This window comes from Euprymna scolopes, chromosome 3 (genome assembly GCF_053919585.1).
Source record: "Euprymna scolopes isolate OS-2025 chromosome 3, ASM5391958v1, whole genome shotgun sequence".
Classification (NCBI taxonomy): Eukaryota; Metazoa; Mollusca; class Cephalopoda; order Sepiida; family Sepiolidae; genus Euprymna; species Euprymna scolopes.
The window spans coordinates 25601875-25626979 of record NC_136484.1 but is presented as its reverse complement, the minus strand read 5'-3'; the positions used below and the strand labels follow the sequence as shown (position 1 = coordinate 25626979).

The following is a 25105-nucleotide window of genomic DNA, read 5'->3' as shown; positions in this document are numbered from 1 at the left end:
TTATATTTCATGGGATTTTAGATTTTGTCTGTTAGTTGAAAGAATAGTTACCTGCATATCCTAGATACCAATCTGTATTAACATGATTATGAGTCCACACAAAACTGGCAATTGCACTCAACAACGCTAAGAATATCAAAATCACAAACAGGATAAGGATCTGAAATAATAGAAGAAAAACCAATCAGGCTGACTGTGTCTTTTTTAATGATGGAAAATCCATATTAAAAAAAAAAAAAAAAAAAAAAAAATTGCAACTGTAATCAGATTTTTAATGATGCCTTTGTTGGATTGGTTTCAAAATGCAGAAGACTGGTAAATTCTTTTGATCAACAATAATTAAATAAAAGAAAGAATATTCAAGGGTGTTTGTGTAGATTAATGAGGTTTTAAATCAACACATTTCAGGTGAAAACATTACGTATGTGCATGTAATATCAAAAGTAGTATAAATTCTAAAAATCCCGAAAAATGATCCAGTAGATGTATTAGATGTATTTTTAACAAACAATCATCCACAATCCGACATCTTGTGTTTAAAAATGGCAGACCCTTAATTCAAGTCAAGGGAGATAAGTCAGTTTGTCATACTGAATTGGTTGCACAATCTTTTACATTGAAACATACGATAAAACTTGATAGTTCTAGAAATTCTATTTTTACTTGTAATTATTTTTCTACCAGATTAATGTATGTGATTTTTGGAATTTATACTAATTTCGATATGACACCTGAGTACGTAATAAAGTACTCACTTGAAATGCATTAGTTTAAGACATGACTAATCTGATCAAGCACCTATTCATACATTAAAAGAAATATATCGGTAAATACAATATATGCTTACTGCATTGTTCGTGACTTTTTCTACATTGGACCTTTTCAAAGGTGCCGAGGTCGAGTTGAGCATCAATTTGCTCTCATGTCCTGTGTAAATAACAATACCTAGAAAAAAAAAAAAAAAAAGTGTAAATACATAGCATTCATCAGAAATACAATTTAGTAATAGGCTTCCCTCCTCAACTAATATATATATATATATATATATATATATTAAAAAGTATTCATTTACATTTTTAAGCCTTTTTTTTTCATTACTTTCATAGTGAAATTAATAAGTTTCTAGAAACATTTTTAAAGATTTTCAAGATTTGATCGTCTAATTCTACCGAGGAATACCATGACTACTACAAATTGAATTAGAACTTGAATCCTTTCAGGAAGGAGGAGATTATGCCTGGGATTTCATTAAACACTCACCAAATCTATTAACTCACATTTAGTATAATCTATATATCAATATGATAGTGTGTGTGTGTTTTTACATCTCAACCAATGAAATTTGCCGGAAAGCGTGACACACAAAAGAATAAACACGCTATCGTATTAATATATAGAGTATCATGACTACTACAAATTAAATTAGAATTAACTTGTATCCTTTTAAGAATGCCATATCATTGAGTTGATATGTTGTTTGATAGTCTTCATGAGTTACCTATAAAACCAAAAGCAAAACAATTGCTTTTGTTACCTATACATTATTTCATGGTTTCTGCTTAAATACCACCCCATGCTGCGGTTGAACAGACCAAACCTGCGACAATATGCATTCATATTAGACCCTCTGCATAACAAGGCTCTGTGGACAAATTTATCTTTACTTGACCTTTGATAACCAAATATTTTTGTTACTAGCCAAACCCACATGATTTTTAGAATATGACATGTTCGTTCTGTGATGAGTATGTACATTATTTCTAAATATACAACAAATTTTATGTTGTTACTTGAAGGTATAAACATTCTAATTTCTACAGATGTTTTTTTAAACAGCCTTCGTTAAAAAAAAAAAAAAATAAGAATATATTGTTCTATTAAACTTTTATTGTTTAAATAATTTAACTTTTTTTTTTTTTTTTTAATAAAACAAAGTTGAAAAGATATTTTTTACTCAGTATGAGCTTTGGAAAATTGTTGGTGAAAGAAATACAATTGCCAAAAGATAAGCGTTTCATTATTTCTAGTTGCCACTTTGAAAAAAAAATCACTCGCAAATGCAACCATTTCACTCTCAATATAGAGCTCTGCATAATCACAGTGGTGTTTGTGCCGAGATGAACTGGCGATCTCCTTTTGCACTGTGTTCTGCACTCCTAAACATGGTGCCTCAGAATTGTGTGAATGAACATATATGACTTATATTTTCAAAGTTCTGTATTGGCTACCTGTTGGGAGACAGGAACTTACCTACATCATGAACTCTTCCAGTACAATATTATGACGCGAGATAACACTCTCGGGGAGCAGTATCGTAATACCATAGAATCAGCAGGATTACTAGTAGTGCGCAATGCGTATGATTACCTCTATTGGACACCACCAGATAGTAAGCTCCGCCTACCTTTTATCCTATACTTGTAATCTTTTTGGTTAATATATTTTTCTTACACCTAATCAGTGTTCCGCATTTTCCTTCCGAAGTCCCAACCCAACCATCACTAACTATCGTGATATTCTTAAGTTTTATGCATTTCTTAATTGGGTTAGTAGAGTCTGTCTATTGCTAACAATTTTATGATCATGACTTAATAAAGGAAAAAGAATCAAAGAAAAAAAAAGGCAGCAATGGCATACAGGAAAATATAGATGAAGTTGAAATATTTATGTTTAAATCATGTAGATTGTTCTTTCAATGAAGGTAATCCTAAAATATATTTTTAAAAAAGCTTTGAGATTTTTCAGGATAATGCTATTAAAAATTAAAAATAGGCAAGGCATAATACTTTTAGCAAAAACAAAATAGACTTTTATTAAGCTGGTAAATAATGTTGTAGAATATTTAAACAATTGCAGAATTTAATTAAAATTATATACTTTTTCTTCCTTACCAAAAATCCATTTAGTATTTCTCAACATGGCCCCTCGCAATAACAACTGGTCTGGTCCCAGTGGAATTGCCCTGAAATTATAATTTAATATAATAATCAAGTACAAGTTGATATGTTATATGATTAAAAACATTGCACCTCTGATAAGTGACATAATGTAAAAATATTTGTATAAATAAAACGATCCTTTAAAAAAAACAAAAAAAAAAACAAAAACGTGTGTAATTTTAAGTAACTGTGTTCGTTTTATGTTGCTCAGGCATTTTTTGTAAGTCAGAGTATGTTTATCCTAGTATGCTGGCTTGCAAAAAGCAAACCTGTCTATCAAAGTATGCTTATTTTATATTTTCTTAGCATTCAATGTTGCCAAGAATTATAATTATTTCAACAACTTTTGTATCTGCACCATCATATTATTTGGCGTTTCTTCATTATAATGGTAAAACCAATGGTATCTATATAATTGTAATGTTACAATAATGAACATATCCAAAAAATTGTTAAGTTTTATTTTTTTAGTTAAAAAGCTTGATTAATTTACGTGATTTTTTTTTTTTAAATTTGACATCTCTATTCTGTAACACATATAATCCATAAATATTTTTTCGGTGCTTCTTCATTATAATAACGAAATTCAAAAATCAAAATATTGAATATCAAGTAAAACCAATGGCATCTACTTAACTGTCATGTCCCAGTAATGAAGATATCCAAAAATTACGAAAAACGATAGGGTAAAAAATTAAATATTAATGAAAATAGTTTTCTAAGACTATTAGCTAAAATCGAATTTTACATATAAAAAAAAATAAAATAAAAAAAACAAACAAAACAAAAAAGGTTGAATCGTAACAAGGGAGATAATTATTTTCTGAAAACTGAAAATCTTAGAATTTAGCAAAACTCAATTTTCGTGCGTCTTTGAAAACTTCATTACTAATTAATTTTCTACCCAATTGTTTTTAAAAGTTTTTGTATATATTCATTACTGCAAAATGACAATTAAGTAGATACCATTAGTTTTACTTGAAATTCAATATTTCCATTTTTGCTAGTATAACGAAGTGCCTATTATTTAATTGTTGTCAAGACGGGAGTGCTAAAAACAAATAAAATTAACGTGCTTTCTTAATAATATATCTATATGAAGTTATGTATGTGTATATGTCTATATATGTACAGGATTAACTCTTAAACTAATTGACCAATCAACATCAATTTTTGAACACACAGCTCTAGGAATGGGCTATATTAAGTTTGATTTACTTTTATCCAAAGGTATGTGTGTGTGTGTGTGTATATATATATATATATATATATATATATATATATATATATATATATATATATATATATATATGTTTCTGAATTGTTAAGATGAGGATTGGTTATTCATATTTGGATTTGCCCATCTTCAGTGTCATTTTCACAACATTTCGGTTGATGTAACCTCTGATCTTTCTTCAAATGCATCTTGTCGAACTCTGGAATTCGGACAAAAGGACTCGTGGCATAGTGGTTGAAGGTTCAATTCTTAGTGTGGGCAACCGAAAAATACAATTGTAAATTACTTAGGGCCTCTATCCAGACATGGCTGACGGAACGAGAGCATGCTACCCTCCATGAAGTAAATAAAAGGTTCCATTTGAAATTCCATCCAAATTCCAGAGTTCAAAAAAAAATAAATAAATAAAATAAAAATATTCCCGAGTTCAACAAGATACACCTAAAGAAGGTTGGAGGTTACATCGACCGAAATGTGAAAATAACACTCAAGATGAGAACAGTAGTCTGAAAAATCCAAGTAATATATATATATATATATATATATATATATATATATTTACAAAATATGTAAATTAATTTGCTGGAAACTTTGAAAATAAAATTTTCCTTATAAAAAATGCATAATTTTTTTTTTGTTGTTTTTAGCAATAATTGATATCTTTTTTATATATATATATATATATATAGAAAGAGTGTTCAAATGCGTCTGTTTTTAATCTTCATTTCACTCTGATCCATTTGGTTGGAATAAAAATAGGAGGCATTACTTTTAGAATGTTTCATATATTGAAAAATTGACGAACTTACTGTCTGCCTGAAGGCCGAATATTTCCAGCAAAGTCATAAAGAAAACGATTTGGTGTTTCACATTCAACGGTGCCACTGATTTCCATCAGGTCTTGATGTGTCAGTAACCTGGATGTCTGCGGCACACCCTAGGAAAGGACAAAATACTTTAATTTTTTTAATTTTATTTTAAAGTTGCATTAAAAATATAAAGAAAAAGGGAAAAAAAAAAAAAAAAAAAATGAATGTGTAAATGTGTTAAACTTATTGACCTCTGGGGAGAGGGGGATAGACTAGAGTATAAAGTCAAGCATGTAGGTCGAACAGTGTATTTAGTCGTGACTACGCATGAATTAAAAATAAATCTTTGAAAATTTTTTTGTAAATAACGTGAAACAAATTTTACAAATTCGGCACAAGGTCCTCAAAAGTGTGGAACATTTGGGTGGGTGAGGTTTTGGGGTCCATTCCCTTTCAATCCTACTCTTAACTAGATAAACTTTGATCAATTCGTTTAAACACTGTACCTGTCATTCTTTTACCACTTATCAATCAAATTTTCCTTCTGATAAGCTGTTGTATTTTTGGTCATTTAAGACCCCAGTGAGAAAATGTGTGCTGAATTAACTAAAGAAGCCAAACTATTTTTTATTAAAGATATTTTTTTCATTGCTCGATGAAAAAGGAAATTCTTTGGACTGTTTTTTTTTTTTTTTTTTTTTTTTTTTTTTTTTTTACTTTTCAAAGATTTATTTCTAATTCATGCCTAGTCATGACTAAAAACACTGTCCAACCTACATGCTTGACTTAATACTCCAGTCTAACCACCCATCTCTCCATAGCTCAATAAGTTTAACACATTTACACATAACCCCCAACTAAGCTGACAATCAGCAAAATCTCACCCCTTCATTTTGTACACAACATTTGTATAAAAGCCTATAGTGGAAGCTTAACTCTTTTTCAAAAAGCTTCCACGTTTTATGGAAATGTGTTTTCCTTTACATGAAAAGCATCTACAACAATGTGTATCACTCTTTTGGACCATTTCACCTCAGTCATTTCTCTTAAGGCAAATAGAACACAGGAAGTTTGCTTCTAAGTATATTTTTTCCATTAAAAAGGCTTTCGTATCATTATACGTTCCCCAAATCTCATGCTTTTTATATCCATATTAATCCTGATTTATTATTTTATGTTTACACTGCTCATCTAATATCATGTGACCTAAATTGTCTGATGTCAGAAATTTGGGATCCCTTTCATACACCAGCACCCATAGAAGATATTAGATTGTCAATTTGAGTCTGTCAATTGTGACGAGCATGTGTGGAAGTGCTCAAGAATTGTATGCCAATGTCTAATTCGGGCTTACTTATGGTGAAAATGAATTCATCCAAAGGCTTAGAAAAAAAAAAAAAAAGCGATAACAGTCATTTGGAGAGTAACTCTAAAAATTGCTCTGGTAACATGTCATTATGTGTGGGATCGTGTCGAATCGTCGAAGGTGTTTGGATTCAAATGAACAGAGTTGTTCAGAATCGTGTGTTGTTGAACAAACAGAGTTGTTCGGGATTGTGTTAGTGTAGAATCGTCGGAGGTGTTTGGGTTCGAATCTACGGTGTTGTTCAGGATCATATCATGTTGATTCAACGGAGATGTTCAGTTTGAATTGACAGAGTTCTTTAGGATCGTGTTGGGTCGCATGGATGAAATTGTTTGGGACAGTGTTGCTGGGTGTGATATTTTGAAGTTGAAGCCTGCCAAGAATTCTATGAGTCAATGCAGAAAGATTGGTATTTTGACTAAATCTGAGAGCTAGAAGGTCATAGGCAATAAGGGTCTTTATTTTAATGAATAGTTTTTGAATTATTGCATTATCTACACAAACATTTTTCCTCAATAATCTAAAGCAAATTTTTAAGGAAATTTAATTACGTTTTTGTAGATACAGCATATATATTTTTTTAATAAAATTTTACTAAATTTCATCTAAAAGAATCATTACAATTTTTTTTTATCGCATGAAAATATGAAAAAAAAAAATTACCTGGCGGATCTTCAAGTTGGTCTCTCCATCCAGGTTAGAGGTTTCTATGTAACACATACCTTGAGGTTCACTGAAGAAAAAAAAAGATAAAAAATAAAATAATTAGACAGGATTCAGGATTTTTTAAAATCAACATATTAAGATAGCAACAATATACACATCAAGCACAAATTAATTTTCAAATTTTTTATTGAATTAGTTTTTGGAATCTCACAGTTTTGTATTCTTTAATATTTATTTTAATTAGATAAAATTTTCCGTTTATTTTTCTTTCATTTTTATTTGACACAAAACTAATTTGAATCTAATTTTATACATTTGTTTGTTATTTTCAATTAAGAGGTTTGTTTTTCTAAATTATTGCCTAAATATAAGGATGTTAAGTGTTGAGCCATTATGTTGAACAAAGATGGTGGTAATGAATCAAACTGGCGGAGAATCAATGAAGTCATGATCTCAAGTGTTGAGTAATTCTTTAGAACAAAGATGGCGCCATTAGATCAACAAAGAATCAATGTAGTCCGGATCAGCAGGGGTTCAGCCTTGTCAAGACAGACTGATAGTGAACTGACTTGAATCCAAAATTCGATATTTTTATAATGAGATTGAAGGCTTCTCATTGGTTGATTGTCCTAAACATGTAGTTATAAATAAGATTGTCCAAATTCTTGTGGTCATACCCTCATTATGAATCAAAAACACATTCAAATCTAATTTTATATATTTGTTTGTTATTTTCAATTTAGATGTTTGTTTTTCTAAATTACTGCCTGAATTTAAAGAGTTTGTGAACAATAAAACATTGGGAGTCCTCAAAATTAAAATAAGAATAATCTGATAAAAGTCAGATAAAAATCCAGAAATCCAGATGAGATTACAAAATGTGAGAGAAAACAAAATGGCTGTCCACAAAAGATTAAAGGGTTATAGTCAACTAATGTACTTCCTAATTTCCAGCATAGTGGTACTGGAAGTGGTAACAAGGCAAATCACTTGCTTCACTTTTATTGTCTTTGGTATTTTTTATTGTGAAGCAGTTTACTGAAATGGGACATTATGGAAAAGTATACAATGAAAATTAACATAATTACACAGATAAAAATAACAATTAGTTTTTACTTGCAAAAATTTTAAATTCAATTTTTATTTTATTTGAAATTTTGTAAGAAATATAAATTTTAAATTCAATTTTTATTTTATTTGAAATTTTATAAAAAATATGTTTATGAAATTATAAAAATTAAGAACGGAAGATTGGAAAAAAAAAAAAAAGTACATGCACAGAGGAGAAATAGGTGTGAGAGAATAAAAGCAAAGGAACTGATTTGCCTTGTCACCGCTTCTGGCAGTGCAATGTCAGAAATTAAGTTCGTTAGCTGACTATAACCGATTAAAGTTAAATTCAATTGAAGACCAAAGTTGTGTTAATGAAGTACATCACTGATAAAAAAAGGAATGTGTTGTCTATTTTGAAGAGAATACAAAATCTACTGAAAACTTTGAAACTAAAGTAACATTCACATTTGTGAAAAATTATCATATTCAGTTTTATGCCTGTTTTACAGGTTGGCATGTGTTGGTCTGCTTAAAGAAATTAAAGTAAACTATCTCTGGCAAGGTCTTTATCCCCATTTCTTTCAAATGCATCCTCATACCTTCCTCCAATTTTTAACTTTGCCTTTTCCTGTGAACTGAACCTGCTACCTCAACTATTCGGTAGACATTAAAAAATGAAAATATCTTTCGATTTAAGGAGGGTTCTATTTAACCTCTCAGAAAGGTCATATAGAAATTCAAAACCACTTCCATCCATAGAGATGTTGATGTATAAATACTTAATTTTATGTAGATTCTTTGACTAATCTAAATTATTTTTTTTTTAATTGTCTTTCTAATGTAAATATTTTAATAAATTTATTCCAATTGTAGCAGTGTATGTAGAAAGATATAACACAAAAACAATAACGATAATTAACGAAATGATAAAATAAATGAACACAAAAAATTGTGCAATATGGTTGACTTACCTGGAAGATAATAATACCAAGTCAGCGGGAAAGAATTTGCTGCTTGTTATTTTCACCAGATCACCCACTGCTACGTCAATCCACTTAAGTGGAAGCCAGTCCCCATTTTTTAACACTGCAATTAAAAATAAACAATTAAAATTTAAATAAATTGAAATAATCATTTTTCTTTAATACATTTTAATCAGGTCTACTTTTATTTAATTACATTTTACATAAAAGTTATAACAAGGGAAAATACTGATGGGAAGTTGTTTAACAGCTTAACATTTATCAAATACAAATCTTATTAAATCCTCAAGCCTTGCCTTTTATAAGAATATTCCTATTTCTTAAATAAAAAGATGTGTTTGCCTGGAATTTTGTTTGGTATATATATATCTATAATATAAAGCTGAACGTGTGTGTGTGTGGTCACGAATAGACTCCTATATGGTTGACTATTTTAAAAAACTGATTACATATATCGAGGATCAGGAATGGGTATGTTTGATTTGGCAGAACGGTGGTTCATAAAAATTGTGGGGTCTGCGTTCGCGCATGGCCCCCAAAGTACGGAAATAAAAAATGAAAAAAAAACGTTTACAAGGGTTTTTGATATAGATGTACATAAGAATACTTTGATAAGTATGTTTCAACTTAAATAGTGATGGTATAATAAAATTGTGAGGTCTGCGTTCACGCATGTACTCCATGGAAATATGGCACAAACTTTAACAAAGACTTTTCATATTTATTTGTGTAAGTATACTTTGATAATTAGGTTTCAGTTTGAAGAAATATGGTACAATAAAATTGGGTGTTCGTTCGTGCCTGACCTCCATAGAATGTAAATATGTCACAAAGTTTAACAAGGTTTCTTAAAAGGGGTGAGGGTCCACAATAACACCTTAACTTTAATCTTAATTCATGTTAGCTTTTATTTATTTTTTTGAGTTGAATCATATTGTGTCAAATAAATTCACATTCTTATTAAAGTGAAAGCAAAAAAAGTCGAAACTTTAGACAATTCTCAACACAAATTTTGCGTAAATGTTTTTTTCCTTCCCCACTTGCACGTGGCACTCTTTCGAAAATAGATAAATAATAAAAAATAAGAACGTTGCTTGTTATCGTATCAAAAGAAGGAAAAAATCCTGCTCACGTGATTACGTGTTTTTTATAAAAACATTTACATAACCTTTTTATTTTTATTTATATATCTGTTTAAGCTTTTTTTTGTCAGTGTACTAGAAGGAATTCAGTCGATTACAACCCTTTCTGCGTGTTTTTTACATTACAATAGTACAACCCTGAATTCGACGGCGCAATACTACACCGTTCAATACTGTAAAACTGAAACGAAGCCATTCTGCTTGAAAAGGGCACCATTTTCTTATTCATATCGATTCTTTGCTTTAAAAAACTAAAGTAATTACGCGTTTACTTTTTTAATATCCCACTTTGCTGTTTCGGATTATTTTATTAAAGTAAGTAAAGCTTCATTATTTTTCAAAACTGTTTTTGTTTCTTTGTTTTTCGATATTTTGTCGATATTATTTAGTAAGAGTGCTTAGCAGAAAAGCCAACAAACGACTACCCCAAAAAATAAATATACAAGAAATAAATGTCACCATAGTCAATAAAAGTTCAGTCCATGTTTTTATTTTGTTTTGAAATAGTTTTTAATCCTCTTTACTTGAAATAATTTCAGCAAACTGAAATTAAAACGAAATTTGAAGCGATAACTACTTAAATGAATTTTTATATAAACTACACATGTCATAATCAAATATTCCTCAAGCACAAAATAACAGAAAACATTAAAATATGTTTAGAAATATTCCTTAGGTTGACGGAACTCTCTTAAATTGTTAACACAGAATGCTCAGGTTCCCCTCCTTCAAATTGAAAACGGGGCTCTCCATTTCAAAGTCGCTGCCATTTTGATTTTTTTTTAAACCGATCCGTGAATTAAAAAACAAAAATCTTTTTTTTTTAATTTTCTTTTACAAACTACTTAACAATACAAACCAATGAACTTTTCTACACTAAAAGTAACTTTTATTAACTATGGTAACATTTATTTCTTGTATATTTATATTATTATATATATAACATTTTCTCTTTGTAAGGAAACATCATTTTGTTGGTCATTCTTGGCTACGAATGGAAACAAAGTTGATATAAAAAATATATTTTCGCGAAAATTATCTTTACTTTCATCATATTTTGCTTAGGGAAAAATTTTGAGTATCAAAACCTATCTCTTTACAACCCCCTCCTTTTCATAACCTATCATACTTTCATCAATCACAGTTCATTTTCTGTAGGCTGTTTTTGAACCCAGTCAACGACGGGTACTTTTGCTAATATATATATATATATATATATATATATATATATATATATACACACACAGTTTTTTTTCTTACAGAATGCAAACTTTACCAATTATTCAAATTTGATGTCTGAATGCATTGAAAATTGTCAGATTTCTCAAAGGAAAAAGAACAGATCCTGCACCAGATAAATCTTTTCAACATTTAGATCTGTACACAATGTAGCAATGAATCACAGACTGGCAACTGAAGCCAAATATTGTGAACTAGCCGGGGGAGGGGGGTACCTGGCATTGCCCAGGTGTTTGGAGGTGTGTATGTATGAGGGGGAGGGCCTGTTTTAATATTATAAAAAAAAAACATGTTATAAAAAATTGGAAAAACCAAAACAAAGCAAAAAAAAACGCGAACAAATGTAAAAAAAAAAAAAAAAAAAAAGTGTAAAAGAGGGAAAAAGGTTTAGGTAGGAAGACAGTCTAGAACCCGAAGCATCAAGGCTAAGGCGGAAAAAAAAAAATGCCTGACACGTTACCTCTACGCCAAAGAGACACACAAGTGAGAACGGATAAAATTAACCCTTTAAAAACACTTGCAGGTGGTTGAAACTAATGTCAAGGTTTTCTAGGTCAAACAGGACGTCATTGTCGTAGTAGCAGGAGGCCGAGTTTAGAATGAAGAAATACCTACACACGCTTTTTAGCTTTTATATTTATGGATGCCCCCCACCCCCGCCCTGGTTTAGCTAATATATGACGCGTAAAATTGAAAGGAATAAAAAAACAAAACGAACGCAAAAAAATACCAAAGGTAAAAAAGGAAGAAAAAAAAAAAAGAAAGAAAACACCCCAAAAGGTTACCGCGTAAAATGCAGATATGTTTATTTAATACTAATTTTTTTGTTTTTTATTAAATGGAAAAACAAAATTAAAAAATGTAAAACTTACCGTGTATAAAGAAAATAGGTTTAATAGATTTTATTTATTTATTTTTCTTTGTTTCAACGTAAAAAAAAAAAATGAATAAATAAACCAGAAAACTGACCGTGTTTTTTATTTTTTTTAATGTTGGTGTCGCTGTTAACCAATTTGAATGTCGTCTGATTCCAATAGCAATAGTGTAGTAGTAATTGTGCTAATGAAACTCTCAGAAATGCAATGTATAGAAATAAATAATGAATAAGTAACTAATCTGAAAATAGGAAGTCAGCTCTCCCCACCTAGCATCGCATATGAAATCAGTGCAAACATAATAGAAGTATAAAGACAGCAAATAAAATATTAAAGCGACTAATCGGTGCAAGATTTGGAGAATGCTGGCGGCCGACTGTTAAAGTTTCTTGTAAAAACTGGAATCCAATGTTAGTTTGTTTCGTTACATTAATCCTTCAGAACGCAACCCTCCACACTCCCCCCCTACAAAAAGAGAAAAAATATAAATGGAGGAAAAAGAGAAAAAAAGAAGAAATTTATAAAATGGCACAAGTAACCCACAGAATAACTGGAATGTAAAGGCTCGTTTCACTCGACGAAAAAATGCTAATCCATATTTTTTAAGCAACTAAGAACTCAAACCGGTATTCCTCGTATATTCCCCTGTGGACATATCCGCAGTGGTATTAAGTGGTTGCGGGTGGAGTATGAATCGAATAGAGAGAAAAGATTTTACAACTTCCATTGATTCTAATCGATTGTGGCTGTGAACTCTCACCAGAAAAAATATAGAAATGTACGAATATCAAGGAACTGTAAGGGTAGTAGGTCTATAGCACACCTCAGATCCTGCGCTGAAGTGTGGGGACATTACATTTGAATGTAATGTCGTGATTTTTAATCCTATTAAGGTCAAACTCACACGGGAAAAAATGAGTTCATTTTATTTATATAGAGATAAGTATACCACTTTGCATTTTGCAGAGGAAAAATACTCCCTCCACAACATTAATATGAACATAACCTCACCATTATTGTCGGCAACGATTTGCGTTGAATAAAGCACATCTCTAATATTGTCATAGCTGAACACGTCTTGGCATCACTCAGCAAGATCTTTGTTACTCTCTTTCTCTAGCCATCTATTTCAAACTGTATATTGCTGTGCTGTGACCACACTTAGAGTTTATGTCATCAGTCTAAAACACTTTTTTTTTCTTTTTTTTTTTTACAAGGTAGTCACCACTTATCAAGACCCGGAAGCCACTCAGGGATAAGGGTTATTGCGTGTACAGTAATCAATGGGATAGTATTGTAGTAATTGTTAGTATTGGAGATTTGATAAAGTTTCTTACTTAAGGGGGCAGTTCATCAGGAATTTGTTTATGTTGGACTTGAAGACATCCAGGTTGTAGTCAGGTGGGAAACAGGCAAACGAAAGAGAGTTCCACAGGCGTGCAGTTCTAAGAAAGAAGCTTTGTTCATGGAATCTACGTTTTGGTTTTGGCACAGTTAAAGAGTGGGGAAAATTTTTGACAGTGGTTTCAGCTGTTTCAGGGTGTTTATCGTGAAGATTAGCGAGGGCGGGGGGCTTGATCATTGGTTGTCTAGAAACTATTCAGAGACATGTACTGCAACCAATATCTTCCATCAGAAACCTGCCGTATCCTAAATGCCTAGTTTCCCCTGGGCTTGGATTCATCAAAGCTCAAACATCTTATTTCACAAACAAATTTTACCACTTACCAATCAACTATCAAATTTTCCCTCTGATAAGCTGTTGTATTTTTGGTCAATTCCAGTACCATTATGCCGGAAATTAGGAAGTACACTAGTTGACTATAGAAATTATTTTAAGTTTCAAAATTGACGCAAGATAAAGAGAACACTGGTTTGCCCACTCAAACAGATGGCAGAAAGTTCACTGCGTGCTTCGCCACAAAGTCATCTAAATTCTACGGGGACTAATTTTTGTCTTTTTGCGCCTGGCTACCGTAAACAAGCTGGTAGCCTTGCAATTTCTACTCTAAATACAGCATGTAGGAAAAATCAAATCAGTTTTAGTGAGAAACTAGTCTTCCTATCTCGAGAGATGTAAAAATTATTTACTAGGAAAAACGCACACTGAGGATTCACGCTAATGGATAAATACCATACCAAGAGATTTCTATTTATGCAATTAGCGATGAATGACTTTCTTTAAATCTTTCTCTTTTATGTAGACAAATGGATTTATATGTAGTCATCTACATCAAAGCATTCCTCAACCTGTCCCAATAAAAAAAATATGAATTTTAATTCCGTATTGTAATGGATTACCTTGCAAAATTTTGTAATGGATTACCTTGCAAAATTTTGTAATGGATTACCTTGCTAAAGAGAGTCAATACTCCATACCAATAAAAAAAAAAATCTGTGTTAAATAAAATTATTTTTTAATATATATAATCGTAGTGTTAGAGTTGATTGTTATTTGTTGGTTTTGTTCTCGAGTGTTGCATTTTATTTATTTTTTAATTATAAAGAAATCTATGATATTTAAATGTCATCGATAATACTCCCCTTATTAATCTAACAACTAACTTGATAAACATCCACAAAATTATTAATTACTCGCAGGAGCTGGGGAAATTCCAGAGAGGACTCATTCATATGTTATATATTGATATTGACATTCTGTAGATGTTCAGTGTAAATGGAAACACTCTGATATTATTGTAGCTTTTTTGTTAAAACTGCAAAATGTAAGCTAGCACGAATGTCCGGCAAAGCTCGGTTGTAAAGTACGCTTAAATATGATATTTTAATTCTTGCAGTTTTGTATATATTATTATAGAGTTAATGTTCTATCGATTTTTATGTTATAAACTTGCGATTTCAAAAATAAAAAAATATATCCGTATGACTTGGGTGCATTAGCTTGAACCGAAACAGAAATGAAAACTTATGAAAAATATATAACTTGAGTTCCTTCAGCTATAATCGAAACCGAAACCAAAACTTATGAAGAATTCTTGATAAAATTATTTATAAAAAAATAGATAACGTAAGTGCCATCAGCTATAATCAAAACCGAAACCAAAACTTATGAAGAATTCTTGGTAAAATTATTAATGACAAGAAATGGAAGTACATAACAATTAAATGACATGGATGTAAGCGTAACTCAGAAAATAACACACACGCTATCATATTAATATACAGATCTTGCTAACAGCAATAACAACAACCTTGACAGTGTTTTTGATCTCGATTTGTCTAAGATACATGGAATTGCCTACAAAGTCCGAAAACAGCACAGATCCCGTGCCTTCTAGAAAGATTTTTTTTCTCAGAACTACCTACATCGACCGTGCTCTTTAAGAAATTGCACCTTTAAAACATTCATGCTTCCTAAAATTTACCAAAACTTCACCTGCTGTTTCCCTCCATACACATGCACACATTGTACATTATCCTTTGTACTACCAGCATGAAAACCCAACAGTGTCCAGGATTGAATGAGGATCAACAAATGTTCCACCCTCCCATACATTTGTTGTCATCAAAATTAGTGAAATTGCCCATTTTTTAATCAAACTGATTGAATGCCTGATCGAGTTAGGGACCTCCCACCTCTGTAGTGTACAGGAAGCTTCACATGCCTCTCTGCAGTAACTTAGTTCACAATACATCATAGTCTACATTGCACTGTAGAGAACCTGCTGTTGATTTTATAAAATAATTTTTATAGATAATGGCTTCAATTAAAGTTTAAAATGCAAAAGTCAAATATCATGGTTCCATTGTGCTCTAAAAAGAAACATTAATTTCAAACACACCCGTCTTACAAAAAAAGCTGCTGTCGATTTTATATGGCTGGCCTTTCTACTTGTGTGATGATTAAACTTCTCAAATACAATTGTGATGTTAGGTTGTATAAATGTGTTAACTTTGGTAAAAATCTAACTGCTTTAATTAATCAGATTTTTTTTTATCATTGATTTTCAATACTTATAAGACTCATTCCGATACAAAACCTACATAAAAACACTCCCAGATGCATCAAGTACCTTCATGTTAAATTTTTAAAAACTCATCCCAGCCATTTCAGAGCCCATAGGGAACGAACTCACATACTCACACAAAGGCAAAATTCCTTTTATATAATAGTAGAGATACAAGCTGAAAGATGTGTTTGATTTATTTCTACTTCAGCCACATAAATTATTTAGAGTTAAAAGAATACACAGAATGCCATCGTTCAGTATTCATGCAGTGAGATTATTTTCTTCCTTTTCTTCTATTCACCAAGAACAGTGAAGATGTTCACTCTTAATATCGGCAGAAATAGTAGTTCTTTCTTCTCTTCATAGACAACAGTCCAAAAAACGAGATAAACGGACACCTGTCCAAAACACACTTGGATGACATGGTATCCAAAAATGAACTGATCTTCAATCAAAAAATCTCATTCCTTTTATTTGGTCATTTTGGACTGCCAACAGCGCCTATTTTGCATATTCATGTCATTCGGCTCCATATCAAATGGTTCTAAGTTTGCACATGAGATCACTGTTTTCATACAGTGGATGCATACTTGGCATCACTATTTTTCCCCCTCTATCTCACCACACTGTCACCACACTAGCACTTTTAATGAACATGGTACACAATGATTATATCTATATAATATTCTGCTCGTTCCTTTCTTAGTCTGTATGTTACAAAAAAAAAAAAAAAAAAAAAAGAAGCCAAATGTAATTGTTGAAGGCCAAACTGCTTCAACAAGGGTGAAGATATTCATGAAATTTGGTTTTAAAAAGGCCAATCTAGCAACCCTTGATAATAATATGAAAGTAACTTGCCTTTGATGTAGTTTTTTTTTTTTAATATCATTATAATAATAAATGATTATTGTTATAATGGTGTGAGAAGGGAACATTTCAATTTCAACATTCAGCAGTTCTTCACCGAAGAAAGTCAATAAAAAAAGGGAACATTTGAAAGAAACGGTTAAAAAAAAAAAAAAAAAAAAAAAAGAAAGAAAAAAAAAAAAAGAACATCGTCTGCCAAGAGGTGGTGGATTGAAGGAGTAAATTAAAGATTGTTTCTTACAATATGATTTTATTATTTATATTGAATGATATAGTACAACATTACTTCCTTAGTATTTATTAGAACTTATTAATTTATCTCATTTCGATCAGTTCGATATTTAAAATACAATAAACACTATTTTCATAGAAATGTTAATAAACTCACATTTTCTGTGTGCTATTGATCCTCCCACAAAAAATCTAATTATTTGTGCTATCCAGAAAAATATCAGCTTTATCAATACTTATTTGTTGATTAAATGTTTCTCATTTCGTGGAATTTTTTGAACTCAGCAACTTTTATGTTGTACATCTACCTATAATATAAATCTCATCTGTCTGTTTAAATGTATGTATGTATGTCTGCCTAAAACTTTCAACAGAGGCGATGGATTTTCATGAGATCAGTATATAGTTTTGAAGCTCGACCCTTCGGATGACAAATAGCGAAAAATTGGGTAAAAATATTAATTCCTTCACCCTCAACTGGGCACTTTTCTACAAGGAAAGGTCGCTTTTTTTCGCCAATATTTTTGAAAGTCGTCTCTTCTTTTCGGTTGACTAGACTTAATTTAAACCTTCACCACTTCCAGTTTGTCGATGGATGCAACGGCGAAGACATAACTTTTTTTTTTCACATTCTTTTCTTCCTTCGCTGTAAGGGTTCAAGCCTGCCTGCCTACTATGAGTTTTTTTTTTTTTTAAATTATTATTTTCTTTTTTGCTCAAGACACACCTCCAAACACCCGGGCAATGCCGGGCACCCAAGCTAGTTTTGAATAAATAACAATTTCTTGCTCTTTTGACAAAGACAAAAGAGAAGAGAAAAGAAACTGATTACTATTTAAAATTTTAAAAAATTCATGACCTTTGTTATAAAAGAACAAATTTTTATTTTTCTGTATGAGAAGAGAATAAAAACCTATTTAGAATTATGGCTTATGATGTTCCTATTTACTTGTCTCACCACACGATGACAGGTGCAAGGTCAAGTTTTGATGTGGAGAAAATCTACCTTTGTAAAAGGGACAATCTGGATTAAGACAAAAACAATGATTGCCTCAGTCTAGGATTTCTCCTTCACTGTTTGAGAACAGAAAAGATGAAGTAAATATAAAACCCTTTAAAACTGCATTTTCAGTCAATGTAAATATTTTTAATTATATTAAATTAAAAAAAAAAAAAAAGAACAAGATCGCACAATTCAAATAAAATAAAAATGATCCAATCTATTGTCCAAAAATAATATTCTGAAATTTACATGCAAATCATTTTCAGTAATCAACTGATCTTAATAATTTTTGCTTTTATTAGCAATCAAAATAGTTTATCTTTTCTGTTCATTGTTTGTGCTGAAACAGATTTCACCTTATACTTTTTTTAGGACACTTTATTAAATATCCATGAGTGTCTGAGTGGCTTTGGCTTGTATTCCTACAGATTCTGATAGATAAAAATATAGATGCAGACGAGAATAAAAAATGGACCTTGGGTTTACTTTTGGCAACCTCATAATTCTCGCTTGTCCTTAGTAATAGTAGTAGTATTGTATAGGGTAGACCTCTATACCGCTATTTTTTAGCCAATCTGATGGGCTGTCGCATAGCCTCCTTCGAATCGGTGACTGGACAGTGTAGGATCAGGTGGTCTGTGTCCTGGAGAGCTTCCCTGCACTTTTGGGCAGATTGGGGAGTCTATTTGTCTCCATCTGTGCTTATTCACTGCAATCCTGCAGTGTCTCATTTTGATCCAGTTTGCGGCTACGCACTGCTTCTTACTATTTGTAGCAAATCCTGGGAGGCACAAAGTTGGGTCTTCAATGACACCCCTGCTCCTCCTCAAGGTTTTGAATCCATTTTTGAGTTGCCCCTTCCCTCCTTACATGAGGTGGTATGATTGAGCTTACTACTAGTAGCTATTATGTTGGTGTTGACTTCAGACAGCCAGTGGTAATACGCATGGTTTTGTCCTTTATTCTTCACATTCGATGAATGATGTTTCCGACAGAGGAAGAATTGATGTTTTCTGGATCAGAATCTACCCATCTAACACTTACTGTTAGAAAATTTTTGACCCTGAAGTAGTATATTTTTTTTGAGCTCCTTAAATTGAGTGGCTGCAGTCCTTCTCTAGAGATTTTCATAAAAAAAAAAAAAAAAATCAAAAAAAACATTCAGAGTAAAATCTTCTATAAATTTAAAGCTAATAATCTTTCAATGATGTGAGACTTTCATCCACTTCTAAAGTTGATTAAAAGCAAATTTGAATCTTCCATATTGTGAAATAGAAACTTGGTAACATGTGGTCTATCTACTAATGAACATATATATTGGTTTTAGAATGCACAGTTGTACAGAAAAATCTTTATGATGTACATACTAGTCACGAAACGAAGATACCATGTTCCAAAAATCACGTTAATTATCAAGTATTTTTTTTTCTTTAAGAAAATCAAATTTTATAAGGATGTGAGGAAGAGGCCGGAAGTGGCCATATTATTTTAAATTTTCCCCAAAATTCAAAGGCGATAATTCGACTAGAGATTTAGTTTGTATTTAAAACAATTAAAACTTTTTAATCATTAAAGATTGTAAAATTTGATTTTCTTGATAAAAAAAAATACTTGATCAATTCATGTGATTTTTGGAATATGATAGCTTTGCTTCATGACGTGTACGTACATCAAAGATATTTTTGCTTTTTTTAATCGAGTGTAATTATAAATAAATAAAGTTTCTGTCCAAGCACTACCCACCTGTGGAACCGAGTTGCTTTCCAGTCGATTACAACAGGGTGTTTTTCAAGTCTAACATTAACAAATTCTTGTTGAGCCGTCCTCTTAAATAATTAAATTTTACTCAGTATCCATCATTAACATTTCTCATAACATTAATATTACGGCATAATCACGTTTGACACACTAGTTCCCGTCAGATCACCGAAGTTAAAAGCAACGATGAGCCTGACCAGTAGCAGGTGGGTGACCATTTGGAACTTCCAGGTACTGTATGTGTTCTCTGCTTATCTCGGCATTGTTTCCAGTCATCTTGGACTTCTCTTTGCCACTGGACTCAAGCAGTGCTGATTCAGGAGAGGTGTGGTTGAGGATTGCGCAACCCTTACCTCGCAGTTACATGCGCAGTTGCCCCCTACAGGGGTATCTTTTGACCTTCAAGACTGAACGGAGGCATCAAACATTTCTCAGTGTCATCTCACCGTTCACCTGAAAAACTCATTAACCTTTATTGGCAGTGATAAGCTTGCAGTAATTTAATCTCAAGAAATGGAAGTAACTGGGTTGATTTAAAGAATACATATAAATATTGCAAATAAGCAACTCGATAGGCTTGAAATAGATGCTCATGTAAATCTGGTTTACTATCTAGATATAGGATATGATCACACACAAATTAAGGCTTATTTTTTAAAGATGAGTTTGACTTTAGTACAAATGAGGAGATAATGTTTAAAAATTAACATATGAGTATGAGACAAGAGCAACATTAGGTACAGAACTAGATCTATCTTGAACAAATATCATAAAACAGCAATATTCTTTCTGTAAGAAGAGGAAGTAATTAACATGTTTGATGAACTTGGATTTTATCATTTATATATATATATATATATATATATATATATTAAAATTTGAAATTAAATTTACTAAATTAAAAATCTGAATTTAATTCCAAATTTTCTATTCATATTATTGCTCTATCTCGTATATTGAGCGTTTTTATCTGGTTCAGATTGTCTTATAAATATTGATACTAATATTATGTGGATTTTAATTTTTACGATATTATACAAGCTGTAATCTGAAAGTATTTAAAAGTTTCAGTTGTGACCTTGTGTGTGTGTGTGTGTGTGTGTGTGTGAGAGTCTCTACCAAACTATTCGTCAATTTTTGGTCTACAGACTTGAAACTTGATATATAGAGAATTCGGAACTGTGAAACAAATTTAATTTGTTTTTTTAGCCGGTAAAAATAGCTGCTAGTGGGTCAAAATTGAAAAAAAAATTGAAGCTTGGTAGACGTAAGCCAACTAAACGTACATCTTCTATGCATGTGCAAATATACATTTATACATTAAACTGCATTAATTTTTAAAGACTTAATAGCCATTTGTCCTTAGCTTATGTGGGAGCAGATACTGCTGGAAAGCTAAGTTTTGGTTTTAATTCTAGCTGATGGCACCCAAATCATATTTCTTGCCTAAAATTTTTGAAATCGCTACTATATATTAGGTACAATATAATAATCAATCGAGAATTAGCTCTATAATAATAAATACAAAATCTGCATGAATTGAAATATATTTGAGCGTATTTTATGACCAGACAATGCCGTGTGGCCTACTAGTAAAAACACAAAGTTAAAGCTTGTTGTCAAGATTACAAAAAATAATAAAATTTATTTCTGCTCAATTGAAATGCAGAAAATAGTTTTATTTTATTAAATATTAAATGTACAAAAAGATTTTTAAAAAAAATTTACCCAAGACTTCTCGATTGTTAACACCTTCGTCAGCTCTGTGGCGTTTCTGGAAATAAAAGAAAATAGTAAGGGGTTTAAATTAACATACAATAACATATAGCTTAGGAGAAAGATGTACAGTTTTATTTTTATCAGACTAAAGTTACATATGCACACACACTAACAGTTTTGAGTTGATGTTTTGGAATTTTTTAGATGAGGATTGATAATTTGTATCATTCAGACTATTGTTTTCATCTTGAGTGTTATTTTCACATTTTGGCTGATGTAATTGCCCACAAGGACTGTGGTGTAATGAATAAAGTCCTAACAAAAATTCAGTTTTAAATGACATCCTTCTGGAGGTTGAAAGTTCAGGGCATGTAATACTAAGAAGAGAATTGCGAACTGCTTAAGACTTCTGTCCAATCATGGCTGACGGAATCACAGCATGCTACTCCCAAGGATTAAATAAATGGTTCTGTTTGAAATTTCATACAGATTCCAGAGTTCAACAAGGTACACCTAAAGAAGGTCAGAGGTTACATTGGCCGAAATCTTGTGAGAATAACACTCGAGATGAAATAGTAGTCTGAATCACCCAAATAATACAGTTCTGAGTTTACCTTTATATATATTTTATACAGCATAATCACATTATATAAGAATATAATCAGATATATTTTCATTTCTAGTTCTATTATATTCTTTATTTCTATATTTTTTATCCATTATTTGACCATAAATTTTGTTCTACAATTCTAGCCCCGTTTTTGCCCTTTCTTTCTCTCCCTCCATATACTCACCTACCTCCCTCCATTATCTCAGTGAACATAGTCACGTCATTCGCGTATATCCTCCCTCTTCTTCCATAAGACACTATTTTTCATTGCTTCACATTCTATCTTACCAATATTCACCTCCATTCTGGTGTATATTCCCTAACTCATCAGATATTTATTCTATCTCTAATTTCCACAATCCTAAAACTCTGATCTGACTGCAATGCACCCTTCCCTTATATTATCAATCACTTGGATCCATCCTCTACCTCCATGCTGCTCTCTGCCCTCCTATTATTAGATACTTTAATATTTCTTTCTTTATGTATCCTAAGCTAGATGTCATATTCCCTTATATGTAACAGAGCTCCTTCTCTCCTCTTCTGATGAGAAGCATTAGGCTTCAAAATGTCTAGATGTAAAAGGGCATCTATAAACCCTCCTCCCATCGATGTCCTGTCCTTATTTGAATGATAAATAAATTCATTTTTTTTTTTTTTTTTTTTATTGTCAATATTTTTCCTCATGGCTTCGTGGTTGGGTTCAAATCGCCCGACCGGCTGTAATCGTAACTCCCTGCACTGATGATTCCCAAAAGGATGAGATACTAGTGTCTGTAGATATGAAAAATAATTATAGTAATAATATATGTATGAGGTGCTTTCAAGAAGTTTCCAGACATTTTTCATATGGGCACTTTTATTGAGAGTACACACATGAAACTCTAGTCCACTTTGAAGTAATCTTCTCCAGCTGCAATGCACCTGTACCGTTCCAACAACTTCTGGAAGGCCCTATGAAGTCCTCTTGTGTGAGCGTGTCAATGACCCTCGTCACAGCCTCTCTCATCTCAATTGTCTCATAACAACAGCCTTTAACGTTTTCCTTGAGCTTAGAGAATAATCAAAAATCACAGAGAGCAAGGTCTGAACTATAGGGAGGGTGAGGAACTATCTTGATGTCCATAACGTCTTTCTTTCTGATCTTCTGAGAATCCTTAGGATAAATTTTGCGCAAATGCCCTTTTACATCTAGACATTTTGAAGCCTAATGCTTCTCATCAGAAGAGGAGAGAAGGAGCTCTTCAACTAACTATCAACCAGACATACTATGAACAAGTTGAAAGAATCCTAAAATGCTTTTAAAATGAATTTGCCAATTTTTATTAGTTGTATTATCTGCGTATGAAGAAGACTCATAAGCGTCTAAAATGCTAGCAATTATGGTTAGTTCCTATACACATTTGTACGACGTTAAGATCGTTGTTATATCAGTGAAGGAAAAAGATATTTAAAAACGAACAAAGAGAAGCTCTCACTTCTTTTTATCAAACATTAATATATATAATTTATTATTTCATGTATATGGGCATAATATTATAAGCCGATATAATATATTGTATAAAATAAAATATGCATCAAGTGCGCTTGAAAGCCAAATAAGGAATATTGTTTATTTTCCTAATATTACGTTGTATTTGGCTTTCAAGTGCACTTGATGTATATTTTATTTCATTCCAATTAAAACAACGTTTCTATATGAACTCTCATCCTTGACGTTATTCTTGTGTTGCCTACGCACAGTTCAAATATTTCAGAGGTAAAACCGCTAGAAACAACGCGTGGCTCTTTACAGACTTCTTTCTCCAAATTTACAACATGGCAAGGAAGAAGAAAAGAAAAAAAGAAACAAAAAACAAAACACACTGAAGATGGAGTATACCTCTGAAATATATTTGTGATAAATTTCAAACAAGTAAAATATTCGTTTATTTTCCAAATATTACGTTGTATTTGGCTTTCAAGCGCACTTGATGCATATTTTATTTTATTCAAATTAAAACAACGTTTCTATATGAACTCTCATCCTTGACATAATATATTGTGTATAGATTTTCAGTATTTACTTCCAGTGATCAAGAGGTCAGTAAAGCTTAGTCTAGCAATAGTATGAAAATATGTATTATAGCAGTTTAGCTACACAGAAGCATACACGTTTCTTCCCACAGGGAATCATTCGACAGAGAAATCAACATGACAAATAACGAATGTGTAGCTTAATTGTCATAAATATATTCTCATGCTACTATATCTATATAATTATAAAACTCAAATGACCTTGTAACGATGTATGTAACCCACTTTCCGGTTTATGACATCCGGTTGCGCATGTGCGCATAACCTGCGCACTGAAATATTAACGATATTATTTCAAAATTATTATTTAACATGGGAACAGTGGGGTTTAAAATAACTTAAACATAATACAGAAATAAACGATGTAAAAAAAACAAAAAAAACAGACAGTATTAACAATTGTTTATTTAAACGCAACCCCCCCCCCTCCAAAAAAAAAAAACAAAGAACAATTGGGACATTGAAATATTAACATTATTATTTCGAAATTATTATTTAACATGGGAAGAGTGCGGTTTAAAATAACTTGAACATAATACAGAAATGAAGGATGTAAAAAAA

The 25105-nt window shown here is 31.5% G+C and overlaps 1 protein-coding gene across 31 annotated transcripts in view; it reads right to left on the bottom strand.

Moving 5' to 3' along the window:
- The window catches only part of LOC145253848 (phospholipid-transporting ATPase IA-like), a 517619-nt gene that overhangs the window by 162375 nt on the left and 330139 nt on the right, over positions 1-25105 (bottom strand). For all 31 annotated transcript variants that reach the window (XR_013863764.1, XR_013863763.1, XR_013863765.1 and 28 more), the window contains 7 exons: positions 21868-21913; positions 9042-9156; positions 7015-7084; positions 4986-5113; positions 2892-2962; positions 848-945; positions 52-160 (listed from right to left, as the gene is read on the bottom strand). Coding sequence is in view for 28 of the 31 variants with exons in the window: in XM_080112987.1 (XP_079969113.1) it covers positions 52-160; positions 848-945; positions 2892-2962; positions 4986-5113; positions 7015-7084; positions 9042-9156; positions 21868-21913 (637 nt within the window). In the remaining 3 variants the exon portion in view is untranslated. The remainder of the gene's footprint in view (positions 1-51; positions 161-847; positions 946-2891; positions 2963-4985; positions 5114-7014; positions 7085-9041; positions 9157-21867; positions 21914-25105) is intronic.